The sequence below is a fragment of the Athene noctua genome, chromosome 1 (assembly GCF_965140245.1).
Source record: "Athene noctua chromosome 1, bAthNoc1.hap1.1, whole genome shotgun sequence".
Lineage (NCBI taxonomy): Eukaryota > Metazoa > Chordata > Aves > Strigiformes > Strigidae > Athene > Athene noctua.
This window is the reverse complement of record NC_134037.1, coordinates 248,491,021-248,516,180: the sequence shown is the minus strand read 5'-3', so window position 1 is coordinate 248,516,180 and position 25,160 is coordinate 248,491,021. Positions and strand designations below refer to the sequence as shown.

The window sequence follows — 25,160 nt, the reverse complement described above, 5'->3', positions numbered from 1 at the left end:
GTCTATGGGGCAAGATGGGATCCACAGAAGGGTGCTGAGGGAGTTTGCAGAAGTGTTCACCAAGCCACATCCCATCATTTACCAGCAGTCTTGGCTAACAGAGGAGGTCCCAGTTGACTGGAAGTTAGCAAATGTGACGCCCATCTACAAGAAGGGCTGGAAGGAGGATCTGGAGAACTACAGACCTGTCAGTCTGACCTTGGTACCGAGGAAAGTTATGGAGCAGATCGTCATGAGTGCCAACACATGGCACGTACGGGACAATTAAGTGACTAGGCCCAGTCAGCATGGGTTTATGAAAGGCAGGTCCCGTTTGACTAACCTGATCTCCTACTATGACAAGGTAACCCACTTAGTGGATGAGGGAAAGGCTGTCGATGGTGTCTACCTGAACTTCAGTAAAGCCTTTGACACCATTTCCCACAACATTCTCCTGGAGAAACTGGCTGCTCATGGCTTGGACGGGTGTCCTCTTCATTGCGTAATAACCTGGCTGGATGGCTGAGCCCAAAGAGTGGTGGTGAATGGAATAAAATCCGGCTGGCAGCTGGTCACAAGTGGTGTTCCCTAGGGCTCAGTATTGGGGCCACTTCTGTTTAGTATCTTTATCAGTGATCTCGACAAGGGGATCAAGTGCACCCTCAGTAAGTTTGCAGATGACACTGAGTTGGGTGGGAGTGTTGATCTGCTCGAGGGTAGGGAGGTTCTCCAGACAGATCTGGACAAGCTGGATTGATGGGTTGAGGCCAACTGTATGAGGTTCTCACCTAGGCAAAGTGTTGGGTCCTGCACCTGGGTCACAACAACCCCACACAATGCTACAGGCTTGGGGAGGAGTGGCTGGAGAGCTGCCCAGTGAAAAGGGACCTGGGGGTGTTGGTCAGCAGCTGTCTGAATAGGAGCTGGCAGTGTGCCCAGGTGGCCACAAAGGCCAATGACATCCTGACTTGTGTCAGAAATAGTGTGGCCAGCAGGACTAGTGAAGTGATTGTCCCTCTGTACTTGGCACTGGTGAGGCTGCACCTCGAATACTGTGTTGAGTTTTGGGCCCCTCACTACAAGAAAGACATTGAGGGGCTGGAGTGTGCCCAGAGAAGGGCAGGAAAGCTGTTGAAGGGTCTAGAGCACAAGTCTTATGAGGAGTGACTGAGGGAGCTGGGGTTGTTAACCTTGAGAAAAAGAGGTTCAGGGGAGACCTCATCGCTCTGTACAGCTACCTGGAAGGAGGTTGCAGCAAGGTGGGTGCTGGTCTCTTATTCCAAGTAGCAACTGACAGGATAAGAGGAAATGGTCTCAAGTTGTGTCAGGGGATGTTTAGATTGGATATTAGGAATAATTTCTTCACTGAAAGATTTATCAAGCATTGGAAGAGGCTGCCCAGGGAAGTGGTTGAGTCACCATCTCTGGAGGTATTTGAAGGAAGTGTAGATGTGGTGCTTAGGGACATGGTTTAGTGCTGGTCTTGTCATTGTTAGGTTAATGGTTGGACTCAATGATCTTAAAGGTCTTTTTCAACCTTCTACAGATTCTATGATTCTGTATTAATTTCAGAGTTTAAAAAAAATCACAACTCACATTTCTTCTGTTAGTGAATCTAAAATTCTCTTAAATCTGACATACATCTGGGTGATAGTCCTTAAATGCTAAATTGAAGTATATTTCAAAGACCTGCATCTATTTTTTCACAATCTTCCTACTAACTTCAGTTTATAGATTGCTTATAGAAGTAAGCCCTATATCTACATAGCCTTCTGATTTTATTAACAAAGTGATTCTGTTAATGTCTGCTATGCCTGTGCAGGAACTGATTTCCACAAGTTTTCTCTTACAGCTGTTTCACCATTTACTTTCGTGAGTTAATGTGAAGGTGTGGCAATAAACAGACCATAGTATAGCCTCTAGAGCAAGCCCTCAGCCCTATTCTGACATGCCTAGACTTAGGCCTTAGGTTTTGTACAATGTCCAATAATCAAATTGTGTTGTTTAAAATACTCATCGATATATGTTGGTTTATCTTCTGATGCGCAGGGATGACTTCAGGCTGGATTTTGCCCTTGCGTGTGCACAAGCAATTCCCACTGACTTTGAAACAAGGTGACTTCAGACAGGAGCATAATATTGTCCCTTAACCTTTATGGCAATGCAATTATTTAATCAATTGGAGTTGTGTTTTTGTGATACCTCATAGTGCACCCAATCAATAATAAATTTCTGGTTTTAGTAAGTGATTGGGAATAAAACATGTTCCTTATTGTGTTAATAGCATTATGCCATAGGCTCATCCTCGTAGAAGCAGGTGTGACTTTCTGGGTTTTTTTCTAGTTGCCTTACTTCTAGTCCAAATTTGGCAGGAGGTAGAAAAATACTGTTATCAAGTGCAAATATGTACCTTTAATGCCATATTTTCAAAACTGTATGTACACTTGTGTTCATTGACATTACTATTATTAGCCTAGGGGGTGGTTTGGTTTGGTTTGTTTATTTTCTAGTAGCTATGCTGACTTTGTTTATAGTAGTTAATTACTGCTTGCAATGGGCAATGAAAATTGTGATGTCTTGCAGGTGGTATCTGGAGGAGGGTTTATTAACCAGTATTTGATTATTTGCCAACAGTATCCTGAGGTGTATGAACAGGAGTGGGGCCAGTAGATCTTGAGAAGTTAGCACCCACCTTGAGCACTGGCCCTGTGAGGAGGGGCTTGGGAAGCTGGGCTTGTTCAGCCTGGAATACTCAGCTTCAGCGGGACCTCATGGCAGCCCCCTAGTGTCTGTAAATTCATCTAGGAGATGGAACTGGCCTCACTGGAGTGGAGCAGGATGAGAAGATGAGAGACTGAAAATAAACTGAAATGAGAGGTTCATGCTGGATATTAAAAAAAAAAAAAAAAAAAAATTGCCCTCATGAGGACAGTCAGGCAGTGGCACAGAATGTCCATGTTGTTGTGCAGTCTCTGTCTTTGGAGATTTTCAACCCTGAAGCCTTGAGCAGTGTCATCTGGCCTCAGAGCTGACCCAGCTGTGAGCAGGAGGTTGGAGCAGAGAACTTCTGAGGTCCCCCCCAGCCTGAATCATCCTGTGATCTTGTTCCTACCCTCCAGCCAGGTCACTTGAAGTCTCTGTTTGCTTTTTCTGAATTTTGATCTCAGTTGAAGTCAGGGATAAGAAGTGGCCTGGTAAGGAAATCCTGTGGGGTTGTACTGAGTTTGTCCACACAGAGATCAAAGCATTATGACAAGGAACGTGATGCTGGAGGAGATTCCCTTAAGCCTCCAGTGCAGTCCTTATTCGCACAGGCCACCAGCTGGCAGGCCATCCCTCTTTTCTTCAGTCTAGAGAAAATGCGACAAGAAAATTAAGCAGCTAGTTTGTGTAAACTATCTCTTGATACTGTTGTACATAGAGGAAGGATTATCCAGCAAAGCATGGATGTGAAGTAGATGATCTGGACATTGAAAATCAAAAAAATGCAAGTAGTATATTACTAGGACTGGATTTTTTTGTAGATCCTCAGTGTGATTTCAGTGCAACACATGTTAAACCCGGTAAAACCTGGATGGAAGTAAAATGACCCTACGTAGATTATATTTGATCTCTGGCAAAGGAGTAGTTGGTGCATTTCTTTCTTTTCTGGGCTGTGTAGGTATAGAAGTGTAACTATTGTGGAAATGCCACAAAAATAGGCTAAGAAAGAGACTGTAGAAAAAGTTGGATTTTAAAAAGACAAGTATTCTGTGCTTCTGTATATTATTTCTTTTTCACAGCAACTCTTCCATTTCAAATCAAGCTGTGAAAAATACTTGAATCTGTAGCTTTAGTAGCATCTGTGCTCCTTTGTGTACCCATAAACAAAACAAATTCATCAGGCTAAGGGTAGTCGGTTTGATTCTGCATAGCTGCATAGGAGAGAAAAATGCTTTATTCTGTACATTGTTCCTGACTGATTGAGTTTAGATATGTGATGTCAACATTTCATTTAAACATTTGGTTGGTTGAAAAGGCATGATCAGCATGACCAGCGTTTTCTAAATTTGAAGAATTATTATTTACAGATGTTGATTTTGGCCAGTAATTGCATATTTGTATAATAAATCGTTGTGGTACTTAATTACTAATGAGTTTTCTGTATGTTAGAAATTAAAAGATCATACAATATTTTCAAGACTGTGAATGTGACTTTTAAAAAGCATACATGTTGTGGTAGCTTTGGGCTACCAGAAATGAATAGGTTTTAATGGCAGAGGTACTTTTAATAAATATGCTAGTATATATGCATTAAAAAAAAATGTTGCAATCCTTATTCAGGAGAAATGTCCATTTCTGTTAATGAAATGTTTCCTGTAACAGAACATAGAGTAAGCAAGATAGTCTCAGAGAGAAAGAAAGAAATTACTTTGTAACAGCCGGTTTGGGTAGGTCTTGCTGGAATCAACAAAACTGTGGAAGACTTTTAAAAATATTTTTTACATCTAATTTTATAAATAAAAAGATTGAACATAGTTTTCTTAAAAACTCTACCTACAGCGGTCTGCCTTTCTCCATTATGCCTATAAGCAATACCAATCCATTATCCTAAGACAGTCACTTTGATCCTGCAGAGCAGCACGGAGAAAAGCAACATGTGCAGAAGCATTTCTGCACTTCGGTGCTTAGCGTGATTGATGTGGTTTGGGTGCGCGTTACCACAGTCACATTTCATCCACCAACTCTTCAGCCACTGCTAATGATTTTTTTGTCATTTTTCTTTTTTGTATATAGCAACAGACTATCTGGGAATTATGAATGAATGTATGCTAATTAAGACAATAAAGCAGTTTAAAGATACACAAATGTTAATAGGATTTGAAATAAGAGGTAGCTTGAGGCCGCTGCTGTAGCTAAAAGGCCATTTAAAAATTATTAGCATCAGGCCCAGTGGACCAGTATTAAAGTACAGCTGCCTTTTTAGTACAATATCAGAGCTAGTGGCCCCTAGACCCTGAGCTTTATTCCAGTGATCACAGCTGTGAAGTGTGCTGTACTAATTTTGCTTATTCCTGCAAACGCCAGCATAGATGCTGCTAGCCTTACATAATACCTGGGGTGATACATACAGTATTTTGTTACTTTGTCTTTACAGCAAATCAATTTTAAGTACATCATCAAAATGTTCTTGCAAAATTTACATCAAGCTGTTAAATGTTTTACTAATTTTCAGTGGTCTTTTGTGAAGACTAAGATTGATATATAATAGAAGATGGAGTATATTGCTTAGTTTGTTGATCTAAAGGTTCAGTGAGGTGAAGGACTCTGATTAGCCTGAAAGTCCAAAAATAAAAACAAAGGTTTCATTTGAGAAGGCTACTATTTGAACAGCAAAAGAAGTTTACATAAGGTGACAGCTATTTTAAAACTTCTGTGATAACTGTGATAAAGAAAAGTATTTTGTAATGGCAAATTCTGGTTGACAATCTGCCGCCTTTTCCCCCAGACCCCACAGTACACTCGCCTTCGGTCCATTCACAGAGATAACACAGTGCCAGCCAACCAATCTCAGCTCCCTTCTTATCTGTCGTCTTTTCTAAAACCATCACCAGCACATTTTCCAGCTCTGTAGAAATCCCAATTATAGATAGTCCATTTCAAAATGCCTTATGGATGAAGACCCATTTCTGCCAAAGATATGAGAGAGCAAAATGAGAGGGCTTGTGCTCCTGTTTTAAATTAGTGAAGTTGTGGAAATACTTAAGACGGTGCCTGAAAACCTGACATGGAGAAAACAGGATTAACTGAAAACAGAGGAAGAAACAACGATAACTGAGAAATCTATTTCTGTTACTGCTTTCTTTTCATTAGGCAGTTTCCAAGTACAGAAATCATGATCTCTGCCTTCAGAAGGTAAATTTTTTTGGGAAATTAGGAAAACTCATTGCATGTAGAAAGATGTGAAGCAGTGCATAAAACTGAATATTAGCAGCTTTTTTAGGCTTTGACCAGCAATGCCCTCTGACTTAAGTGGTTCTGAATACATTTTGCCATGTTTTTATTACACTTTACAGATTATTGTTCTAATCTAGAAGCTCACAGTCTAACAGTGTTGTAGGAAGAGAGGTGAAAATAGCATTTTTGATTGTTGTGCCAAGAACAGGATACAAACACAAATATTTGCATCACAGTGGGTTTAAGGACAACAATGGGCAGATAGTTTTTGAGATGCAGTTTGATTTCTTTGGCTTTATGTTATTATTTTAAGCCAGTAGGTTGTACTGCCATCCTTTTGTGTATTGAGAAATACCGTGAAAGAGAACTGTGACTGCCAGATTACTGTAGTCAACAACGTAATAATGCAATTTGGTGACATCAATTGATTTTAATGCAAATGAGCAATTTTGCTCTTAGAGGAGAATATGAAATATGCTAAGCAATTTCTGCCTATTAGAAGGTTGTGTTGTGTTTCAAAATGTCTACTTGAGTTAAGAGGAGCTAGGTCATGCCAAGCATTCAAAACTTTTACCTGCATTCTACAGGCTGCTTTCAGTCTGGTAGCCATTAGGAGCTCCAGTTTTGGATAGAGACACCGTTTTGTTAGATGTTTTACAAATACAGAGTTACAAAAGAGGTGTTCATTCATAAAAAAACTTAAAATTTAATTATTTAATGTGAAGCAGTGTTTTGAGGGTGGTAACTATGCTTTATGGGACAATATAAACATTCCCTGCTCAACTGTTAGGCTCTCAGACAATAGGATATTTAATTTCCGAAAGTATCTCCTGGCCCAGAATTGAAATGAAATAAACTCTCCTTGTTAAACTAAATATGGTGAAGTAAGAAAGACAGATATGTTGCCAGAGTTACAAAGTTACATACTTTAATTTGGCTTATCTGCCTATTTCTTTTAACGACATCTAAGCTAACATCTATACATTTTATAGTAGAGATGTATATGTGTTTAAAATAAACAGCTGTACAGTTTGCATAGAATGAAAGAATTTGTGATCTGCAGAAATAAAAAACATGAATACTTACGATGTATATACAGATGTATTTATGCATGTATTAAATTTCTTAAGTCTTGTTTTCACTGAAGAGAATTAAATACAGGGGCATGGCCAGAATCCATCTTGCAGTCAGATCTGATGAGACCTGTCATCCATTTAGAAGGTGAAATGCTTTCACTTTAAATAACCTTGGTCAGATGGTTTGTTTGCGTTTTATTTTTTGAAATGTAATTACTTTCATTATTTTAATTATTATATGAGACCTACAGCTATTTAGAAATGCCTTTTAGATGTAAAAAAGGTAGAAGGATTAGTTTTTCAGAGAAAGAAGAAATGGCTTGGTGAAAAAAAAAAAAGGCAGATAGTGGAAGATCATTTCCAATATTCCATGCCAAGCATTTGATTTTAAAACCACCCAACTGTACTGTGGTTGATTCCCACTGACATAATCGTGGGAGGCTAAGAAGCAACTCTCTCTTAAAATGACTAGAGAAGAAACTGCAAGGCACGCAGAGGTAAAAGAAGGAGGAGAGGAAGAAAAGACATAGCTCAGGGTTACTTAAGATTTGGACTTTTGGCCTCCACAGAGAGTAATTCCCTGATGTCATTTTGGCGTGACATGTCCACAGTAAGCAGAATCTACATCTGAAAATTCCCTTAGCTATGATCAATGCATTATCTGGGGAAAACAGGCAAGCTACAAGATGCTGAAAAAACTTCAGTGCAGTGAGGTGATCAAAACAATAAGGCAACATAAAGGAACAAGTACAAGTAATGAAAACACAGTCTGTTTGACATGGCAGTGTGAGATGTCTTAAGTAGCCATAATTCCCAGATATATATAGTTACCCAAATGGCTAAGGCCAGAATTTCTGGGAGGATCAGGAGAGAAAATTGCTTGGTATGGTTTTATTTTTGTGAAGTTAATAGTAATAATGCCTAGGACATTTGAGGGAGGGCTGAAGTCTGAAGTACAGAATGATGAAAGAAATTTCAGAGAATTACTGGTGAACAGGCCAATGATGGATAATAAAGGTAGACATTCATCTTAGTGATTCTTTGAAAAGATTGTATTCATTGCTTCAGCCATGTGAAGAACTAAAGTGTTAGAATCTTTGGTTTTCAGATTGGAAAACTCAGAAAGCCTAAGTGACATGTCTACAGCTAGTGGAAATTAAAATGGTAGTTAGAGTGAAAATTTACCAACTCCTTGCTTTTCACTTAGACTGTGTCTATCCAGGTACCATTTGCCAGTTCATTAGATCAAGGGTAGGAAAAACAGTAAAAACAGTAAGATCACACAATTTATGGGGTAATTCTAGGCAGTCAGAAGCACTTAAGTGTTCTGGGAAAGCCATCATTACCAATGGTGACATGTAAGAAGAAACAACCTAAGCAACCAGGAAGTGCATTTTGGGTGTACATCACAAAGTAAATTTCACTTTTTATTTACTTACTTATCAGAACACACTTGCACTAACATAGAAGAAAAATCATGGAAGCATGGAAATCTCTTTTCCATTATAAATAAAACCAAGGAGCTCAAATGTGATAAGACTAATAGAACAATTGGCACTTCGTGTATCTTGATCCCTGAAATGATATTTCAGAAGATACCCCTTGACTGGGGAATAGCTTCAGCAGAGCCTCATGCACTTTGTCAGCAACTGCTGTTCTGCTGCTGTACAGTCACAGACTGCAGAAGGCAGCAGCAGAATTTTGTTTCTAGATCTTGTGAGGAGCTTTTTTCTCTCTGATCAAGTTGTATATAATCTCATGATGTGATACCGTGTTCCATTTATCTGACAGTAATGCTAGTTTCAAATTCTGCTTCCTATCATCAAACGGAAGGAGGAAAGGACAGACAACAGATTTTATCAAAAGTTTTCAGAAGCTCTTCTTATGGAAGTCCCAATTGTGAGCAAAAAGTCACTGATTTTTTTTTTTTCTTCAAGTTAGGGTGTGTGTAATAGCTTTTATTAACCCATGGGAGGTTGGGAAAAACAGATAAGATTTTCATCACATATATCCTCTTAACATTAGCATTGTTTTTAAAAATTAGAAACCATGTTTTCTCGCTCTTTAAAGATACTTACTTCAGTCTAAGAGTGGCCAGGGAAGCAATGTTTTATTTAATGTTACTTAATCAGCATCATATGGTGAATGTCTGTTGATCTTACTAAGGCCAAAAGGAATCCATGGCTTCATTAATTCTAAATGGTGAGCAGCAAAGTAGGAAGAATTATTTAAGATGATAGCCTCGTGCAATATCATGAATCAAAATAAGCAATGATTTAAGTTGCTAGTGGGGGGAATCTTGATGGTGTGAAATCTGTTATGTAAGGAAGGAAGTAGCAAAAATCCCAACCTTGCCCCTGCCAGCATTCAGAAGCCTGGATTGGACAGACAGTATTGCACTTCAGTGGACAACCCACATTAGCTGGAAGATTAAGTTGGAAGAATAAGAAATTGGGAGACAGACTCACCAATGAAAGAAAAACAGAGTTCCAGCAATGGATCAAATGGCATCACTCCCCTCAGGACAGATTTTAATTCTAAAAATAATACTACAAACCTGACAAAAAAACCCCAGATCTCCATTCAGGTTTGAGTGACAGCAATGTAAAGACCTTCATCGTCATGCAGAACCAAGTTAGTCACATATTTGATTTCCTGCCTTCCTTTCCTTCTTTTTCCCAGAACTGGGGAGACATTTTCTAAGTCAGAGGAAGCAGTAAGATGACTAGTGTCCTTTTAATGTCACATGGAGTTTTAGTACCAAACTTCCCTGATACTTTAAAAAATACTTTATTTGAGCTTCCTCAGATTACAGCAGAGTTCATGTTTTTTTTCAGTTCAGTTAAATTAGAATATGAGGTTTGGCATGAAGAAGCACCATTGGTTCAAAGTGTGAGGTATACTTGATAATGCATCCATCAAAGTAATTTAGGTCAGGAGCCATGCTGTATGGCTCCACCTCTCTTATCTTGTATGAAATTCCATTAATTCCTGTCAATGACAGTCTTGCTGGCAGGAGTACTGCTAAATTAACATGTATTTCTCCAAAATCAAGAAAAAAAATTTTTATGTCATTTTTTTTCTGAAAACTATGAATACTTCTTTTACGTAAGAATCTCTGATTACGTACCTATATACAAAAAGCTATTTTTGTGTAATCAATTGCCTATTTTCTAAGGTACCCTCCCATTTAAAATGGTACTGGGTTTTTTTTTTCAGTTTTTCTTCTTCTGGAAAGAAAAATGTCTGCTTAAATGTGCCTATTCTCTCTCTTTCTGAGATTAAAAAAAAAAAAAAGCAGCAAGCTAATGTAGAGAATTGGACCATCAAAGGCTTACTTCTTAAAACAAGGAAGTTCTGTTACATTAAAAGGGGATATGGGGTCAGGTTTTATAAAAACTTACATTTTGGGGGGAAAAACAAGCTGCAAAGAAACTTATTTTCTCTACAAAAGAATGTTTGGATGAAGTTCAAATTTGCTCTGAAAGAAATAATATGTCTCATAAGGAAATTAATCAATCCAAGAACAGCCCAAAATGTTTAATCACAGAAGAAAAAAATCACATAGGCCGTCTAGATAAGTTATAAAACATGATTTCTCTAGATATTCATCTAATGAGGATGAGCTTTCCCTCAGCTGGCAAACTGAAGAGGTGAAATGATTTTGGAAGAAGATCTCTAACCACCACATGAGTATCTGAGTTGAAATGTTAACCTCAATTAAGCAACGGAGATTTTTTACCACTGATTGCATAAAACAGTTTTTTACTGTAGTCCAGTCTAATTTCCATGCAATCTGTTATGCCTCTCTAAACTTCTATCCTTAAGGAGGGGAAAAAAAAAAAAAAAAAAAAAAAGAAGATAACTATAGACACTTTGTCCTTGAGAAAACCTGTGAGCTTCATGGGAACTTTGTACCAAAACCTTCATGTTTAACCTCTCACATGGTACTGATACTATTAACAGTTTTTAAAAACAGCAAAAAAAGAACTTCTGTACCAATGTGGATTCTCATTCATATTACTATGAAAGGTAAACGCTGCATGTGGATTCCGTATGGGAGAGCATTCAAAGGGAAAGTTTTGGCAGAGTTAGGGAAATGCACGTGTATGTGCATTGCCAGACAGCTATAAATACCAGATCCATGGAGTGCACAGGACTGGCAGACAAAGGCACAAAGACTGGATAATTTATTGCAGAGAGAGCTGTGAAATACTTTTAAAAATGAGAAAAGATTTGTTAGCATTCAGCAAATGTGAAATTCATGAGGGGAGTACTATCAAAGAGATTAGCAAAGGCACAGCGGAAAGAGAAATTTTATAAATAAACCCAGTGGAAAATGTTTTCTTGTTGTGTAAAAATGTTCCATTGGATTAAAATTATTTGGAATTATATATTAATGAAAGTAAATACTTTAGTGGTGCCAAAGTTTTCAAATGGAAAGTGCTTAAAGATTAAAGCAGTTTTCCTCATAGAAATTTATGAAAGGCCAGGGTACTTTGTGTTCTCCATCAGGAAATGAGAGTTGTCAGCACTTTTCTGGAAAATAGATACATGGTCTGTATCTGAGAAAGCTGCAACTCCTGGCTGGGAGGGATCTGTGCCCATTGTATGAGAATGGCCTCAGATAAGGGCAGCTCTAAAAATTGCATTGAATCCAGGGATGGACAGGGGAGAAAAACACAGAGATGTATTTCCTAAAGTGAGACTTTTTAACAATTTTAAATGTAGCTATCTAAATGTAGGTGCCAAGTCTTTCATAGTTGCATAGTCTCCTCTTACAGCCAGAAGAGAGATGTTCATCTAGTAAATGAACCAGTACACTTAATTTATATCACCCATCTTAAACTGGGATGATCTGTCATCTGAATACACCTTTTTCTGTTTTAGAGATAGGACCTAGGAAAAAAAGGTAACTTTCAGCTGCTAAGAATTAGGTGAGACAGTCCCTTCCACTCTCCCTGCATGCATAGATACATACAAAAAAATGCACACACTACTTTCACAAATTCTTTAGGGATTGGCTTGGAGGAAACTTTAATAAATGTATTAATTTGTGAAGAGCAGACTTACTCTGTGTGAAGCATGGAGAAGAGTTCAGCATGGTACTCTCTTTGTTATTTTGGGCATCTCTCAGGGTAACCTAAAGTTAACGTTCTGTAACTTAGTAATATGATATAAGACATAACACACAAAATACTGTATTACAATTTCAAGTCTATTTTAAAAGAAAAAAATACCGTACATGTTAATTAAGCTAATTCAATTCCATTTTCCATTCAATAGTCAAGAAATGCACTATCACTTTCTGCTGTTGTTTCAGGAGTTGACTTTGAGCAGAAATAGTCTTTCAGAGACAATTCTCAAACCTTTCTGGAAACTTAATTATTAATTTAAAATGTACCAAGTTTGTATCTTGCTTTGCAGTATGTTCTCACATCTGCAATTGCACAGACAAAACTGCATTTCCCAAATTACAATTTGATGTAGCACATTCAACCAAGGTTTTCTTCGTCCCTATGAGAGTATTTTTAATTGAGCTGGCAGGTCATTTACAAAGCACTAGAAATAACCCATTGCTATGCATTACATGTAAAAGACACCAGTGAATTTTCTGTGCCTCAAGTTGGGTGGATCCATCTGTTGATCTCCACATAAATACTCCTGCACACTATTTAGAACGTGCTTAATTTCATGCATGCAACTAAACACATTGACCTTTAGGACAAGTGCTTATGTGTTTTTAGGGTTCCAGAATTTACTATACAATTGAAAGATAAAGGTCCATTAGGTATAACATTTACACATTGGGGTAGCACTCAGAAGCCGCAGCTGGGACAGTTGGACCATTGTGCTAAACTTTCTACAAACTGCCCTTCCTGTTAAGTGCTTGTAGTCCAAAATAGAACAGACAGTTAAAACGTTGAGAACTGAGGCATGGAAATGTGAAGTGATTTGCTCTAGAGTACGCATTTTGTCTCAGAGATTCAGTGTCCAACATACAGTTATATTAAAGAAGATAAACAGTTGAGAGGAATAAATATTTGAGAGGGTAATGTTTGTGATTCAATTTTTTTTTAAAACCAGAAAGATCTTAATTTAGTCTCTTTTTGTTCACCTCCATCATTAAGACTATATTAGTATATAGAGCAATAAACTGATTTTAGTTAAAGTAGTGATGTGATATTATTCCTGGTTATAGTGCTTTAGGTACGATGCTACTTGAAGTGTGATGCATGGGTCCTGAACACAGGGTAAGATAATTCTTTTGCTTGAAGAAGTTTGTGATCAAAAGGCAGAGGTAGATGATGATTTAGAGGATACAGGTTCTGTTAATAGGAAACTAATACGATTGTGATGGATGCTTGTTTCACTAGGCACAAAAAGATCTAATATAATTATTAATAAATGATCTATAATTTGTAAGAAATTCCTTGTTTCCCTTTTCGCTTTTTTTGGATAGCAGTATTTAGAAATAACCCTTTCTGAGACAATTCTTAAGATAGTAGCAAACTGCTCTAATACATCTATAATGTTTTTCATCTACCCACTTTATGTAACACTTTTCTTTTTTATAATCCTGTCATCTTATATCAGTGATTTAATTCATGAAGGTACCTCATTAAGTTTGTCTCAGTGCTGGGAATTTTTCTTAATGCAACAGCATAATTTAGTATAAAATCAGCAGTCTCAAACAGAAGCCAGAGGAAGAGCATATTTGTATCAAATTTGTACTGAGTTGGGGTGCAAGGTAGTTTAAAACTACATGGGGATGAATTCAGATCATTTGTCTTGTAATTCTAAAGACCTGAGTGGCCTTGTGTCCTCTTCTGGGAGTTGGAGGTCAGGGGAGTGATCGGGAGGAGGTGGATCAAGGAGCACAGAAGAGAAAGAGTGTTGGGATATTCAGTACAAAATGAGCAGAAATGTATTTTGACATTTTAACAGGAAATTCTGATCTCAAAGCTGGTTTAGAAATATTACCTGATCTCAAGTGTTGGAGCTGTCATGCATGTAAGTTGATAAATCATTTGACCTTGGGAGGCAGGTCCTTATGTAGATTAAATGATTCTCCCTTCCGTGCTTCATCTCACTCGCAGAGCTTGCATCTCCATATGGCTTTGCTATTCCTCTTGGAAGGAGTTCTTCAGGTTGAGAAAATTCACCCAGTACTTTTACATCAGTGCTGGCAAATGCAGGTGCACAGCAGCTGAACAAAATAGAGCATATGACTGTGATTTGTGAGAACATGAATCACTGACAGCATTGCACACACACCTCAAATGAAAGCCTTCATATACTATTGTGGTACCAAGGAAATGTAAATTCTTATATATATTTTTTGAAATTCATTGCTCTCTGGAGTTCACCAGGTGTATTGGCTTTCTGTGGACAGGTTTTGGTTGGTGGGGGCTACAGGGGGCACCCCCATGTCTGACAGAGCCAGTTTTCAGATGGCTCCAAAATGGATCCACCTCTGGCCAAAGCTGAGCCCAGCAGTGATGCTGTGGTGCCTCTGTGATAACATATTTAAGAAAAGGTAAAAAACAGTGCATTGGAGCAATGAGAGAGGAGTGAGAATATCTCAGAAAAACAACTCTGCAGACACCAAGGTTGGTGAAAAAGAGTGGGAAGGAGGTGCTGCCAGTGTTGGAGTAGAGATTCCCCTGTAGCCCATGGAGAAGACCGTGGTGACACAGGTTGTTCCTCTGCAGCCCACGGAGGACCATGGTGGAGCACGCAGCCGGTGGATGTGCCCTTAAGGAAGCTGCAGCCTGTGGAGAGCCCACACCACAGCAGCCTTCTGGCAGGAGCTGTGGCCCATGATGAGGAGCCCGTGCAGGAGCAGGTTTTCTGACAGGAACTGTGGCCTGTGGGGGACCTATGCTGGAGCAGTCTTTTCCTGAAGGACTGCACCCCGTTGAGAGTGCCTACAGTGGAGCAGTTCTAGAAGAACTGCAACCCATGGAAGGATCCATGTTGGAGCAGATCGTGAAGGACTCTATCCCATGGTGGGACCCCACGCTGGATTAGAGCAACAGTGTGAGGAGGGAGGAGCAGCAGAGACAAGTTGTTACGGACTGACCACAATCCCCACTCCCCGTTTAGATCTCCAAAGCATAGAAGTAACTGAAGAGGCAGCAGTGAAAGGCTGTCCTCATATCTGGAAAGCTTCCATAACGCAAACTGCTCTGAGTCTTTCAGTTTTGGTGCTTCCACAGTTTGTGAATTTGTGGCAGATCAGTGGGCCTGTCAGTATATCTGTAACAGCCAGCTGTGCCAAGGCTTCTCCCGTTGGAGACTGCATCCTAGGGAAAGCATTTTAAAATGCTTCTTCCAGAGCTTGTGTTCTGGAACGCTCAGGGTCTGCGAGTCGTGGCTCTGAAGCAAGATGTACCATGTTTACTTCTGTATTAGAATGTCGGTCTTCCAGATTCTTGCCTATATAGGTACCATTTAGACTGCTGAGGAAAACTAATGCTGTTGGCAGACCAGCTGTGCTCTGCTTATGAGATTTCATTTTGTAAATATATCCTTAGGGCAGTGTTTTATTTATCTTTTGAAAAAAATTATGAAACATTTGGGTGTGACCCAATAATAAAACAAGCCCAATATCCTGTAAGTATGTGTGCAGGTATGTGTATATAGGTGTATTTGTAGATACATTTCTCACAGCCTTGACCTCTTCTGTGTCATTTTCATGGTTATGATTACAGCTGTATTTGGACTCTTCCCCTGTGCCTGTTTAGAGGATTTAAACTATATAACTTCTGGAAATCAGTGAATAAAATTAAATCGGGATTTTTTGCTTTTTGTTTTCAATAAAATATTTGTGTTTAAAGTGTGGGACTTGTTTTTAGAACAGTAACAGGGACTTTGGGAAGTCTTTCACAGAGCAAGAAGACAACATGTGGCTTGTCTCTGTGTCTCAGTAAACCCTGCAGTGCACAGTTTTTGCTATTTTGGCATTATGATTTCTTTTTTTAACTGAAGGTCCTGTGAGTCACCTGTTCTTTTAAAATGATAGTACTATCACATAGTTCAATCTGCTAGAATAGAACATGCCTAATTCATATTACAGTTACAGCAATAACATTATCTTGGCTATTTAAGGTGCATTGAAGTGTCTTCTCTGGCATCTGACCTCCACATTCATTTTATCTTAGGTGAGACCAATGGCATTGCAAAATTTTCAGGAGAAAATCGTATGTGTAATACTGGTATTAAGTTGTCAGTTATGAAGAGGTGTCTGGTTTAAAGAAAAATTATTATTCAATGTATTTTAAAGTATGCTCATGGAAGTGTATTTGTCACTGCTTTATATTTATGGGGGGAAAATCTTGAACAAAATTTTCTTAGAATGCTAATATAAGCATAATTTAGTCCATAAGTAAAATGCCTTTAGAAGTGCAAGAGAAATAGAGAACTGGGAAATCCAGGTAGTCGTGTTTGCCTGGAGGCATTTTCTGAGAACAGTAGTGAGTCAGAATGCAAATAGTCCTGGCTTTGCTGATTTCTGTGGTTGCTGCTGATTACTGTAAAATTGATTCAGGAGCGTTGCAGCATCTCTGCATATGTTTAAGCCTAATCTCCATGGTGTCACAGTCATTTTTCCTCTCTGTGGTTACTGTACTAAGAAAAAACTCTCATAACCTTTATCTTAGCATTTTTTTCTTATCAAGGAGCAAAGAAGGACACTATTCAGTAACTTCCCAGTCTTGATCTTGAGTATAGTAGCACAAATTTTCTTGGAGGGGTTATTTCAGGACTTTAATGATAGTCAGATAATGTTTTATTGCATTTGGATCTAGGCTATGGCAAGGATAGCTTGTTTTGAAAGCATGAACAATTATTCTGTTATTTTTAGTTAAGAGTATTTTAGGGGCATATGTTATTTAATGAAATTTCAAGTTTTACTTTTTTATCTCTTTTTTTTTATCCATCCTGAGAATGAATTTGAGCTTTAATTCCACTAAGTGTACAGTTTCACGGCTTGACATTGATTTCTTGAATTTTTTGTCATGTAGAATCCTACTGTATGGACTGCATGTTATGAAAAGTATGCTGTACTCATGTAAAACTGCAAAGAAGTAAGGCAATGCAGGGCCTCACAAGGGTTTTCTCTAAACAAAAAAGATATTAACTAACTAACACTTATGTACACAAGGTTTACATTCAGCTATTTCAGTTGGCAAAGTTAACTGGACTGTTCTTGAAAATAGAGAAGGACTGTCATTTCCTCACAGAAGCACTTGTAAAACAAGTGAGAAATCCCTTTGCAGGGGAAAGTAACATGCAGGATGTGACTCCAGAACTGAATATTTATTATTATACAAGAAATATATCTAAGAAATCAGTGTTTGGAAAGGCTTATTAGTAAGAAATAATGTGTTGAAAACATCAGGGGTTATAGAGGACACCTGCTGCAGAAATAAGAGCCTAAGTTAGGGCTGCCAGTGAAAACTGAAACTTGCAAAACTTCAAAACAGCAGTAGAAAGTCACTTCTTTAAATACAAAGCAGGAAATAAGAAAATAATTGAAGCTGTTACATATTGATGATGGGACAGAAAACCAGGAAAATCTGGTTAGAGACATAAAATTAATAGATACTTCACACTGATTTTCACTCAAGGAGGACACTGGCCTTAAAAGAGATGTGATGGCTAATGGGAATAGGGAAATCAGCTCCTTCCATTGTTCTTAAGGAATTGTTTTACCGAAGGGCAGATGCAATTACAAGTGCTTCTTAGTAGAGCTTTTAAATGAGTTGTGATACGTATGGTCAGTGAATAGGAAATATAGTACCTGTTTTTAAAGGGAGACATGGAATCTGGCATCCATGGACCTAGCAGTTTAACATCAATAGACTGTAAACTTACAGAACAGATTTTAATGGAAAGAAAGCTTTATAACATGGCTATAGACAGAAAACGGCATAAAATGCAACCAGAAGTTATTAAGGTAGTATGTATGGGATTAATCCATATCTTCCAGTTGCTGAGTGAATTAAGTACAATAGACATGCTCCTAAGAGAAGTGATTTATGAAAATAGAGACAAACAGGAGAGTTAAAAGGGAGACATGAAACTAAGAGGAAGATGGCAATGAATTCTGTTAGAAGATACCAGGCTGGAGAAGCATAGCTACAGGAGGAAGATACTAAAAAACTGATTTTACAGTAAACACAGAGATAGTCAGAGTACCCTGTTGGAATTTGCTGGTGCGGCAGACACAGGCATTGCTAGAAGTTCAGAGTAAGCTGAGAATGTAACTGCAGAAGTAAATGATTTTGAAGAGTACAGCGATAACTGTGACATAATGGAAAATTAATAATAGTGACTAATTGAAATATTATGCTGTAAGTAGAAACTCATCATTTGGAAATGGCCCAGAAGGAAGAAGGAGCAGAATTTTGATCCCAAGATGATTGTCAGCCATGACTGAGGTGGAGATTTAGGAAAACACAATGTGATCTTACGATATGTCAGCAAAAGTATCTTAAAGTAGAGATGGGGAAGTAGTGTAAAAAGAAGCAGAAAGCCTTCAGCTGAAATTCTAATGTGGTTGTTATCTGTGTTCAAGAAAGATAAGATGAAACTGGGAAAGTACAGAACACTATTTAGGATGATTAGTGGAATGTCAGGCCAGTCATTTGATGGGTCTAGGAGAATGTATGTTGTGTGGTCCAGCAAAGAAAACACTAAGAGTGTTTTTAAGAGCTGTGTATCAACATATTGAAGGGGATCTTAGAGGAAGGAAGAAATATTTTTAAAAAGCTTTATATTTATATATAATCTGGCTATGAAAATCCTTAAGTTGGGGGCTGTAACAGTATGACAGCACATAAAATCACAGAACTGCCCTCAAGCCACTTGCTCCAGTTCTGGCATCAGAACTAGATAAATCACCCAAGTCTAGGGAAAAAAATGCACAGTTTGTAATTTTTTTTTTTTGCTTTTTATGCCATAAATGTAATATGAAATAATTAAAGCTGAACTGATTTGAATCAGCCCATTTGCTAAGTGCGTACACTGTACCCTGACTGTGCTGCTCTCACAGGAAAACTGTGACCTCCAGGCTGGGAGGGAGGAGGCCATCGTGTAGTTAGAAGGGTGTGTGTCCTGGGTTTGAGTGAGTGGCAGGGTTTTGGTAGTGGGGAAGGGGGATGCAGTGGTGGCCCTCTTTGAGAAGCTTCTCGAAGCTCCCCCGGCTCCAAGTCAGACCCACCTTTGCACCAAGGCCAGGCCAGTTAGCTACATCTCTGCAGTATCGTATTTAAACAGGGGAACCTGGGAGGAGGAGTTGGAATTGTGAGAAGTAATTTCAAGGAGAATATCTGTGCAAACACAGAGGTCAGTGGAAGAAAGGAGGAAAAGAGGGGGAGTTACACCAGAACAGAGATGCCCCTGTATCCCGTGGTGAGACAGCAGGGCTGTCCCCCCCTGCCACCCACCCATGGGGGTCACTGGTGGAGCAGATGCCCACCTGCAGCCTGTGGAGAACCCTTCACCGGGGCAGGTGACTGTGCCTGAAGGAGGCCAGGAGTCTGTGAGGAGAAGTCGTCCCCACTATTGTAGTTCAGCTCTGTGAAGACTGCAGCATGCAGGGGTGGCCAACGCCAGAGCAGCATGGGAAACACTGCAGCCCTTGGGAGGGACTCATGTTGGAGAAAGTTCATGGAGAACTGTCTCCTGTAAGAGGGGAATGACCCTAGAGCAGGGGAAGAATGCCAGAAGTCCCCCCTGTCCCCGAGGTGGAAGAAGCAGCAGGACTGACTGCATCCCCCATTCCCTGCCCCCTGCACCGCTGTGAGAAAGGAGGTAGAGATATTGGGAGCTAAACTTTTTTCTTCCTCTAATGACTCTGTCTTTTGCCCATGACCATAGTGGATGGATCACCCCTCTCTTTCTTTATCTCAGTTCCCAAGTCCTTCCCTTTACTTTCTCCTTCCCAGTGCTGGGGGGGGGGAGGGCAGAATGAGTGGCTGTGTGGTGCTCAGTTTCCCTCTGAGCTCAGACTACAGCAATGTGACTTAGGTTTTCCCATGTTTAGGCTACATGGAAAAAGGGGTTGTGAGAAGGGAGGGTCTGGAACAGGAGAGCATAGAAAATAAATACTTAGGAGAAAATGGATACGATGATCCCCTAACTGACTGTTCCTTTCTCTGTTTTCTGTGATTCTGGGATCAGTAACACTAATAATGAACACACAGTTACTCCTAAATTGTTTAGTACTTTAAAAAAAGGGAGATGTTTTTCACTGCTCCTTTTATAAGTTGCTAGAAAGGCAGTATTTTCTCAAGAAAATATCCTTATGCCTGCTTTTATGTACATAGATCAGTAAAGCCCTTATCCAGTCTGCTGATATCAATAAAAGTCTTTCTCTGTGTCTTAAATGAGTCCAAAAGCAGATAAAAACTCAGAATATATATTCAGGTAATTTATTTTCTGGTTTTGAGGTTAACACAGAGTAGAAAGAAAAGGTTTGGGGCAAAAGTCTGGTCACACTGACTAACTAAATTTTTCTTCAACAGCTCTCTTAAGGAGATTATTCAAGAAGTAGGTTTTTATTCGATGTCTGTAGTAGAGTTTTAATGTAGCATAAGGGCTCCCTGCTTAAAAGGGAGTGAAGGTTCTACATTGTTACAATTCAAGATGTCCAAATTTCACTTAGGAGGTCAGTAACATTTTTGTGCTAATTTTCACATTTTAAAATGTGAATTCTTTCCTGTTTAAGGTAATTGAAATGATCAATGCCTGATAGTATGCAGAACTATGGTTAAAACAGCATATGTTGCCTTTTTACTGGTGTGCAAAAATCCATGTGGTTTATTTTAGATTTTATCTTAGAATAAAAACACTATAGACAATGTAATGTTCTATGAATAAAATCCAAAAGTCACATACTGTTATTTAGCTATGTATTGGTTTCCAGAATGAAACACATGTGAAAACTGAAGCTAACAATACAGGCAAAAATTAAAATCTTCAAATTAAAAATTTGGGAATGTTGTAATGTGTAAGTACATGTTTATAGATTTTTGTCACTAGCTGAACTCTTGGTTTTTTTCTTTCAGTTTGCTCCCAGTATTCTAGAGGAGTTTTTGCCATTTTTGGACTATATGATAAGAGATCAGTACATACCTTGACCTCATTCTGCAGCGCCTTGCACATCTCGCTCATCACGCCGAGTTTCCCCACGGAGGGTGAGAGTCAGTTTGTGCTGCAGCTGCGGCCATCTCTGCGGGGAGCCCTCCTGAGCTTGCTGGATCATTATGAATGGAACCGCTTTGTCTTCCTGTATGACACAGATCGAGGTGAGTTGTGACCCGGCTTGATCTTTTTAGTTCAAATTACTTTTGCAAGAATTGTGCATTTTTATATCTTATTGAGAGGCTGGGGAGTCAAATTTTAAAGGGCATTTGAGGTGAAATACCTCCGTCTGAGTAGCTGTGTGGCTGAAGGAAGAATTCCTTCATCTGCAAAAATTGGATATTTGATGCACATAGTATATAATCGACCAGCTGAAGCCTGTGCTTTAAGTCTAGAATACTAAAACATTTTAACTAATGTTAGTGAAACAAAGACACAGTTCAATAAGCAGAATTTTACAGCTCTGTTCATTCACTCTTCAACTCACTTCCTAAGTGACAGCAGTACAAAGAAGTAGAGAGAACCAGCCACTTCTGTGCACTTGCACTTGGTGTAAGCTGAGGTGTGAGTGAGCCCCTTGGGGCTCCATGCTTTGGAAGGTCAAGGCAGAGAGAGGCTCACTCGGTGTGAGGCCCTCAGGCTGCAACAGAGAAGTGGAGGTAAGAGGCAGGACCTGCCAGGTGAGAGGTATCCATGGGGCAGCAGGGGGAGGGCGTGCTGCAGTAGCCCATCTCCTGCTCCTTTCATCTGGAATTACCTCTGTGATGGACTACCCTTTTATAAAATATATAGCGTGTTACACAAAAGGCTACACTCTATCCACATTATCCATTCCACATCCCAGAGCATCTCAGAACCTTTTAGGTGGTAAAAAACTCAAGTGCATCACTGCACCTCACCCCTCAGTGTTGAATTGAGAAGTAAAATCTCCTGTTCTCCATGTCATGTGTTCATGCTGCTGGCAAAGCCCTTTGCCTTTGTGGAATAGGATTGAGCCAACATGGCTGAGCTGCTGTGAAAGAGGCAAGATTTTTATGCGGATGGCTTGCTTTCAGGGGGGAAGTGAGCAGCATAGCTGTAGTCAAATAATTATTTTACTACAGCTGTTTCAGTATAGCTCCCCATGTGGACAGTCTATTCTGGAATTAAGGTGGCTTTATTCCAGTATAATTACTCTGCAGTAGAAATAGGGTATTATACTAACCTAACTAAATCTGTTTAATTATTTTATTATGTCTATAGAAGTCAGTTTTCTCATACATACAAGCACTAAATTTCAGTGAATATTTAGCTTGATATGCTGCCTAATATGAGAATTTAAATCAAAAAGAGTAATGGAACAAAAGAAAGATTTACTATTGTTTCATAATTGCTTGTTTGTTTGGTTTTTTTTTTTAAATAAAGGTTTTTTTAATGTTATCTGGACCTACAAAGTTCTGGGAAGGATTATAGAAAATATTAGGTAACTGGATAGAGAAAAAAAAAAGCACACTTAAAAGTATTCTTACTCAAGACATAGTTGTGGGTAACAAGAAAACAAGTGTGTAATTACAGATGTGATCCTACAAGTTCAACAAATTGTTAAGAGAAGTGCATAACTTACAGTCACCTTTCTCATCTAAATTCACACATTTAATTAGATTGAGACATCATTTTTAAGCATGCAATATCACACTAAGTGATACAGTTTCAGAACATCTATAGTAGTGTGGTTAACAAACAGTTCTTACAGCACTGAACTCTGCAACTCTGAACTCATCGGTGTGTCTTTTGCCAGCTTGGATTTCGGGGGTGCTGCATTGGGTAGTGTCTCAAATTCTGAATAGGTCTTGTCACTCACTTTAATGCAGGAGAAAGTAAGATTCAATGTACCTTTAGGTATTAAGATTACTGTAAAGATGCATCATTGCTGAATAATTTTCACTAACATTACACAACAGAAATTTTTAATGTGGACCTGAAATATGATTTTAAAAAGTATCATCTCTTACTATAGTGTAACTGGAAAAAGAAAAAGAAATAATTCATGTTGAGTCATAAGGTCTCTGCAAGTGAGGCCAGAACTTAACCTTGTCCAGATTTTTGCCAAAGATCTTTCCTTTACATGCAGATGTTTCCCTGTCTCTCAGAGCAGCCCCATCCAACCAAACTGAAGGAAGGGGAATGGAGTTGGCCTTTGGGTTTTGATACTGGGTCTGTGAGTTGATCTTTGCAGCTTAACTGGGAAGCTATACATAAGCTCTTAGGAGGGAAGGTAAGCAATAAGCATAAATCCCAGCCAGACCCAGTAGCTGTTAGTGAAGACGGCAGCATTTAGCAGCTATCAGTATTGTAAAAGTCAGAAGTCCTTGGCAGAAGGCGGTATGACAGAATAAACTTTGGCAAACCTTCAGCAGCAGTGGCGACATGCTGTGGTGGGAAAATGCACATTGTTTTCAGACCTGCTTTCCTGGCCTTTCCATCCTGCTTGCTTCTTGGTTCTGTTGCATGAAGCTCGGTTGCTACTCTCTTTTATGGGGTGAACAATTAAATCCTATTATTAAGGTAGGTTTCTCTGCTGTATCACTCCATTCAACTCTGACAGCCACTCAGCTCCCTGCAGAACCCCAGTCTCTTTGCTATTGGGAGCATCAATGTTAACATTTCGCTTCAGGTCAGAAATGCACTTTTGTCACATTTCTCCAAGTCATTCCCACGTACCACACTTGAGTTTACACCATGGAGTAGTCTTGGAGCTTACAAACAATGAAGAAGTGGTGGCTTCGGCTGTTACATTAAATCTCCCTTTCTGATGTTCTGCCAAATTCACAGCCTGGAAAATCACTGTCCTGTGACAGGATGAAGATACTAGAAAGAATGGCAAAGGTACAAAATGAACTGGATCTAGGAGGGGACATTACAGGAAAGGAGAACAGGTTTTGCAAAAGGTGTCACACCTAAGAGAAATACAAAGGAAAGTTCAGCTCATTATTTAACAGGGAAAGTAAGCAAGTAAAAAGTGTCACAGAAGGCTAAAGCCTCAAGGGTCCTTCTGTTTCAATACATTCTTCTTTCTCTTACTCTGCTTCCATAAAAAGGTTTAATTATGACCCAGTGCTTAATACAATTAATATTAACAGCAAAGTGCCAGGAACACAGACAGGACAGGGAAAACGCAGACTGAAGAATGCTTAACCAGGTTACGTGAAACACAGTGGGAAAGGCTGAAATGCAAAGATATCCAGAGGAAATGGAAATCCAGCAGGGCTGAAGTGCTCAGTTAATACTTAATGTCACCTCTAAAGGGACTTCAATGAAAGAATCAATGATTAGACCAGAAGAACATTTAGCTTATATATGTTGTTTTATTGTGATTGAGAGGTTTCTTTTAAAAAGAGGCATACAATCAAGTGGAGCTGTGCATCTGCAAATCCATTGGATTCTTGACCTAGTGCAGGTATGCATACAGTATGATTTTGCTAGTTGATGACAATATTTTCTAGCACCAGAAAGCAAAAGTTGGACCTGAAACCACAGAAGAAGGATGGAGAAGTTTGTGTGAGGTGTGAAGAGCTGTTTAAGAATAGAATCAGAATAATTTCAGTTGGAAAAGACCCTTAAAATCATCAAGTCCAACCATTAACAACACTGTGAAGTCCACCACTAAACTATGTCCCTAAGCGCCATGTCTACACATCTTTCAAATACCTCCAGAGATAGTGATTTGGCCACTTCCCTCCACAGCCTGTTCCAATGCTTGACAACCCTCCTGGTGAAGAAATTTCTCCTAATATCCAATATAAAATCGATAGTGCAACAACTGAGCATACAAGAGGTTGGTGTTAGTTTTCCACATTGTGTACATGTCACATGTCCCAGACTGGAAGCCCAGAGAATTGCAATGGTTCTGTGATCCCCTCGGGTTAAAGGTGAAAGGACACTGAACAACCGGTTAAAATGCTTTACTTGTGGTAGAGAACAATTTAAACTTGGAAAAGAATAATAAGCAATGTGGTCTCTTATAAATCTGTCAGA

The 25,160-nt window shown here is 39.1% G+C and overlaps 1 protein-coding gene across 12 annotated transcripts in view; it reads left to right on the top strand.

Annotated features, from left to right (window-relative positions):
- GRIA4 (glutamate ionotropic receptor AMPA type subunit 4) overlaps positions 1 to 25,160 on the top strand; it is a 245,231-nt gene that overhangs the window by 57,128 nt on the left and 162,943 nt on the right. For 11 of the 12 annotated variants that reach the window (XM_074916362.1, XM_074916324.1, XM_074916352.1 and 8 more), the window contains exon 3: positions 21,071 to 21,310. In XM_074916362.1, coding sequence (XP_074772463.1) covers positions 21,071 to 21,310 — 240 coding nt within the window. The remainder of the gene's footprint in view (positions 1 to 21,070; positions 21,311 to 25,160) is intronic. The other variant, XM_074916344.1, reaches the window with a different exon arrangement.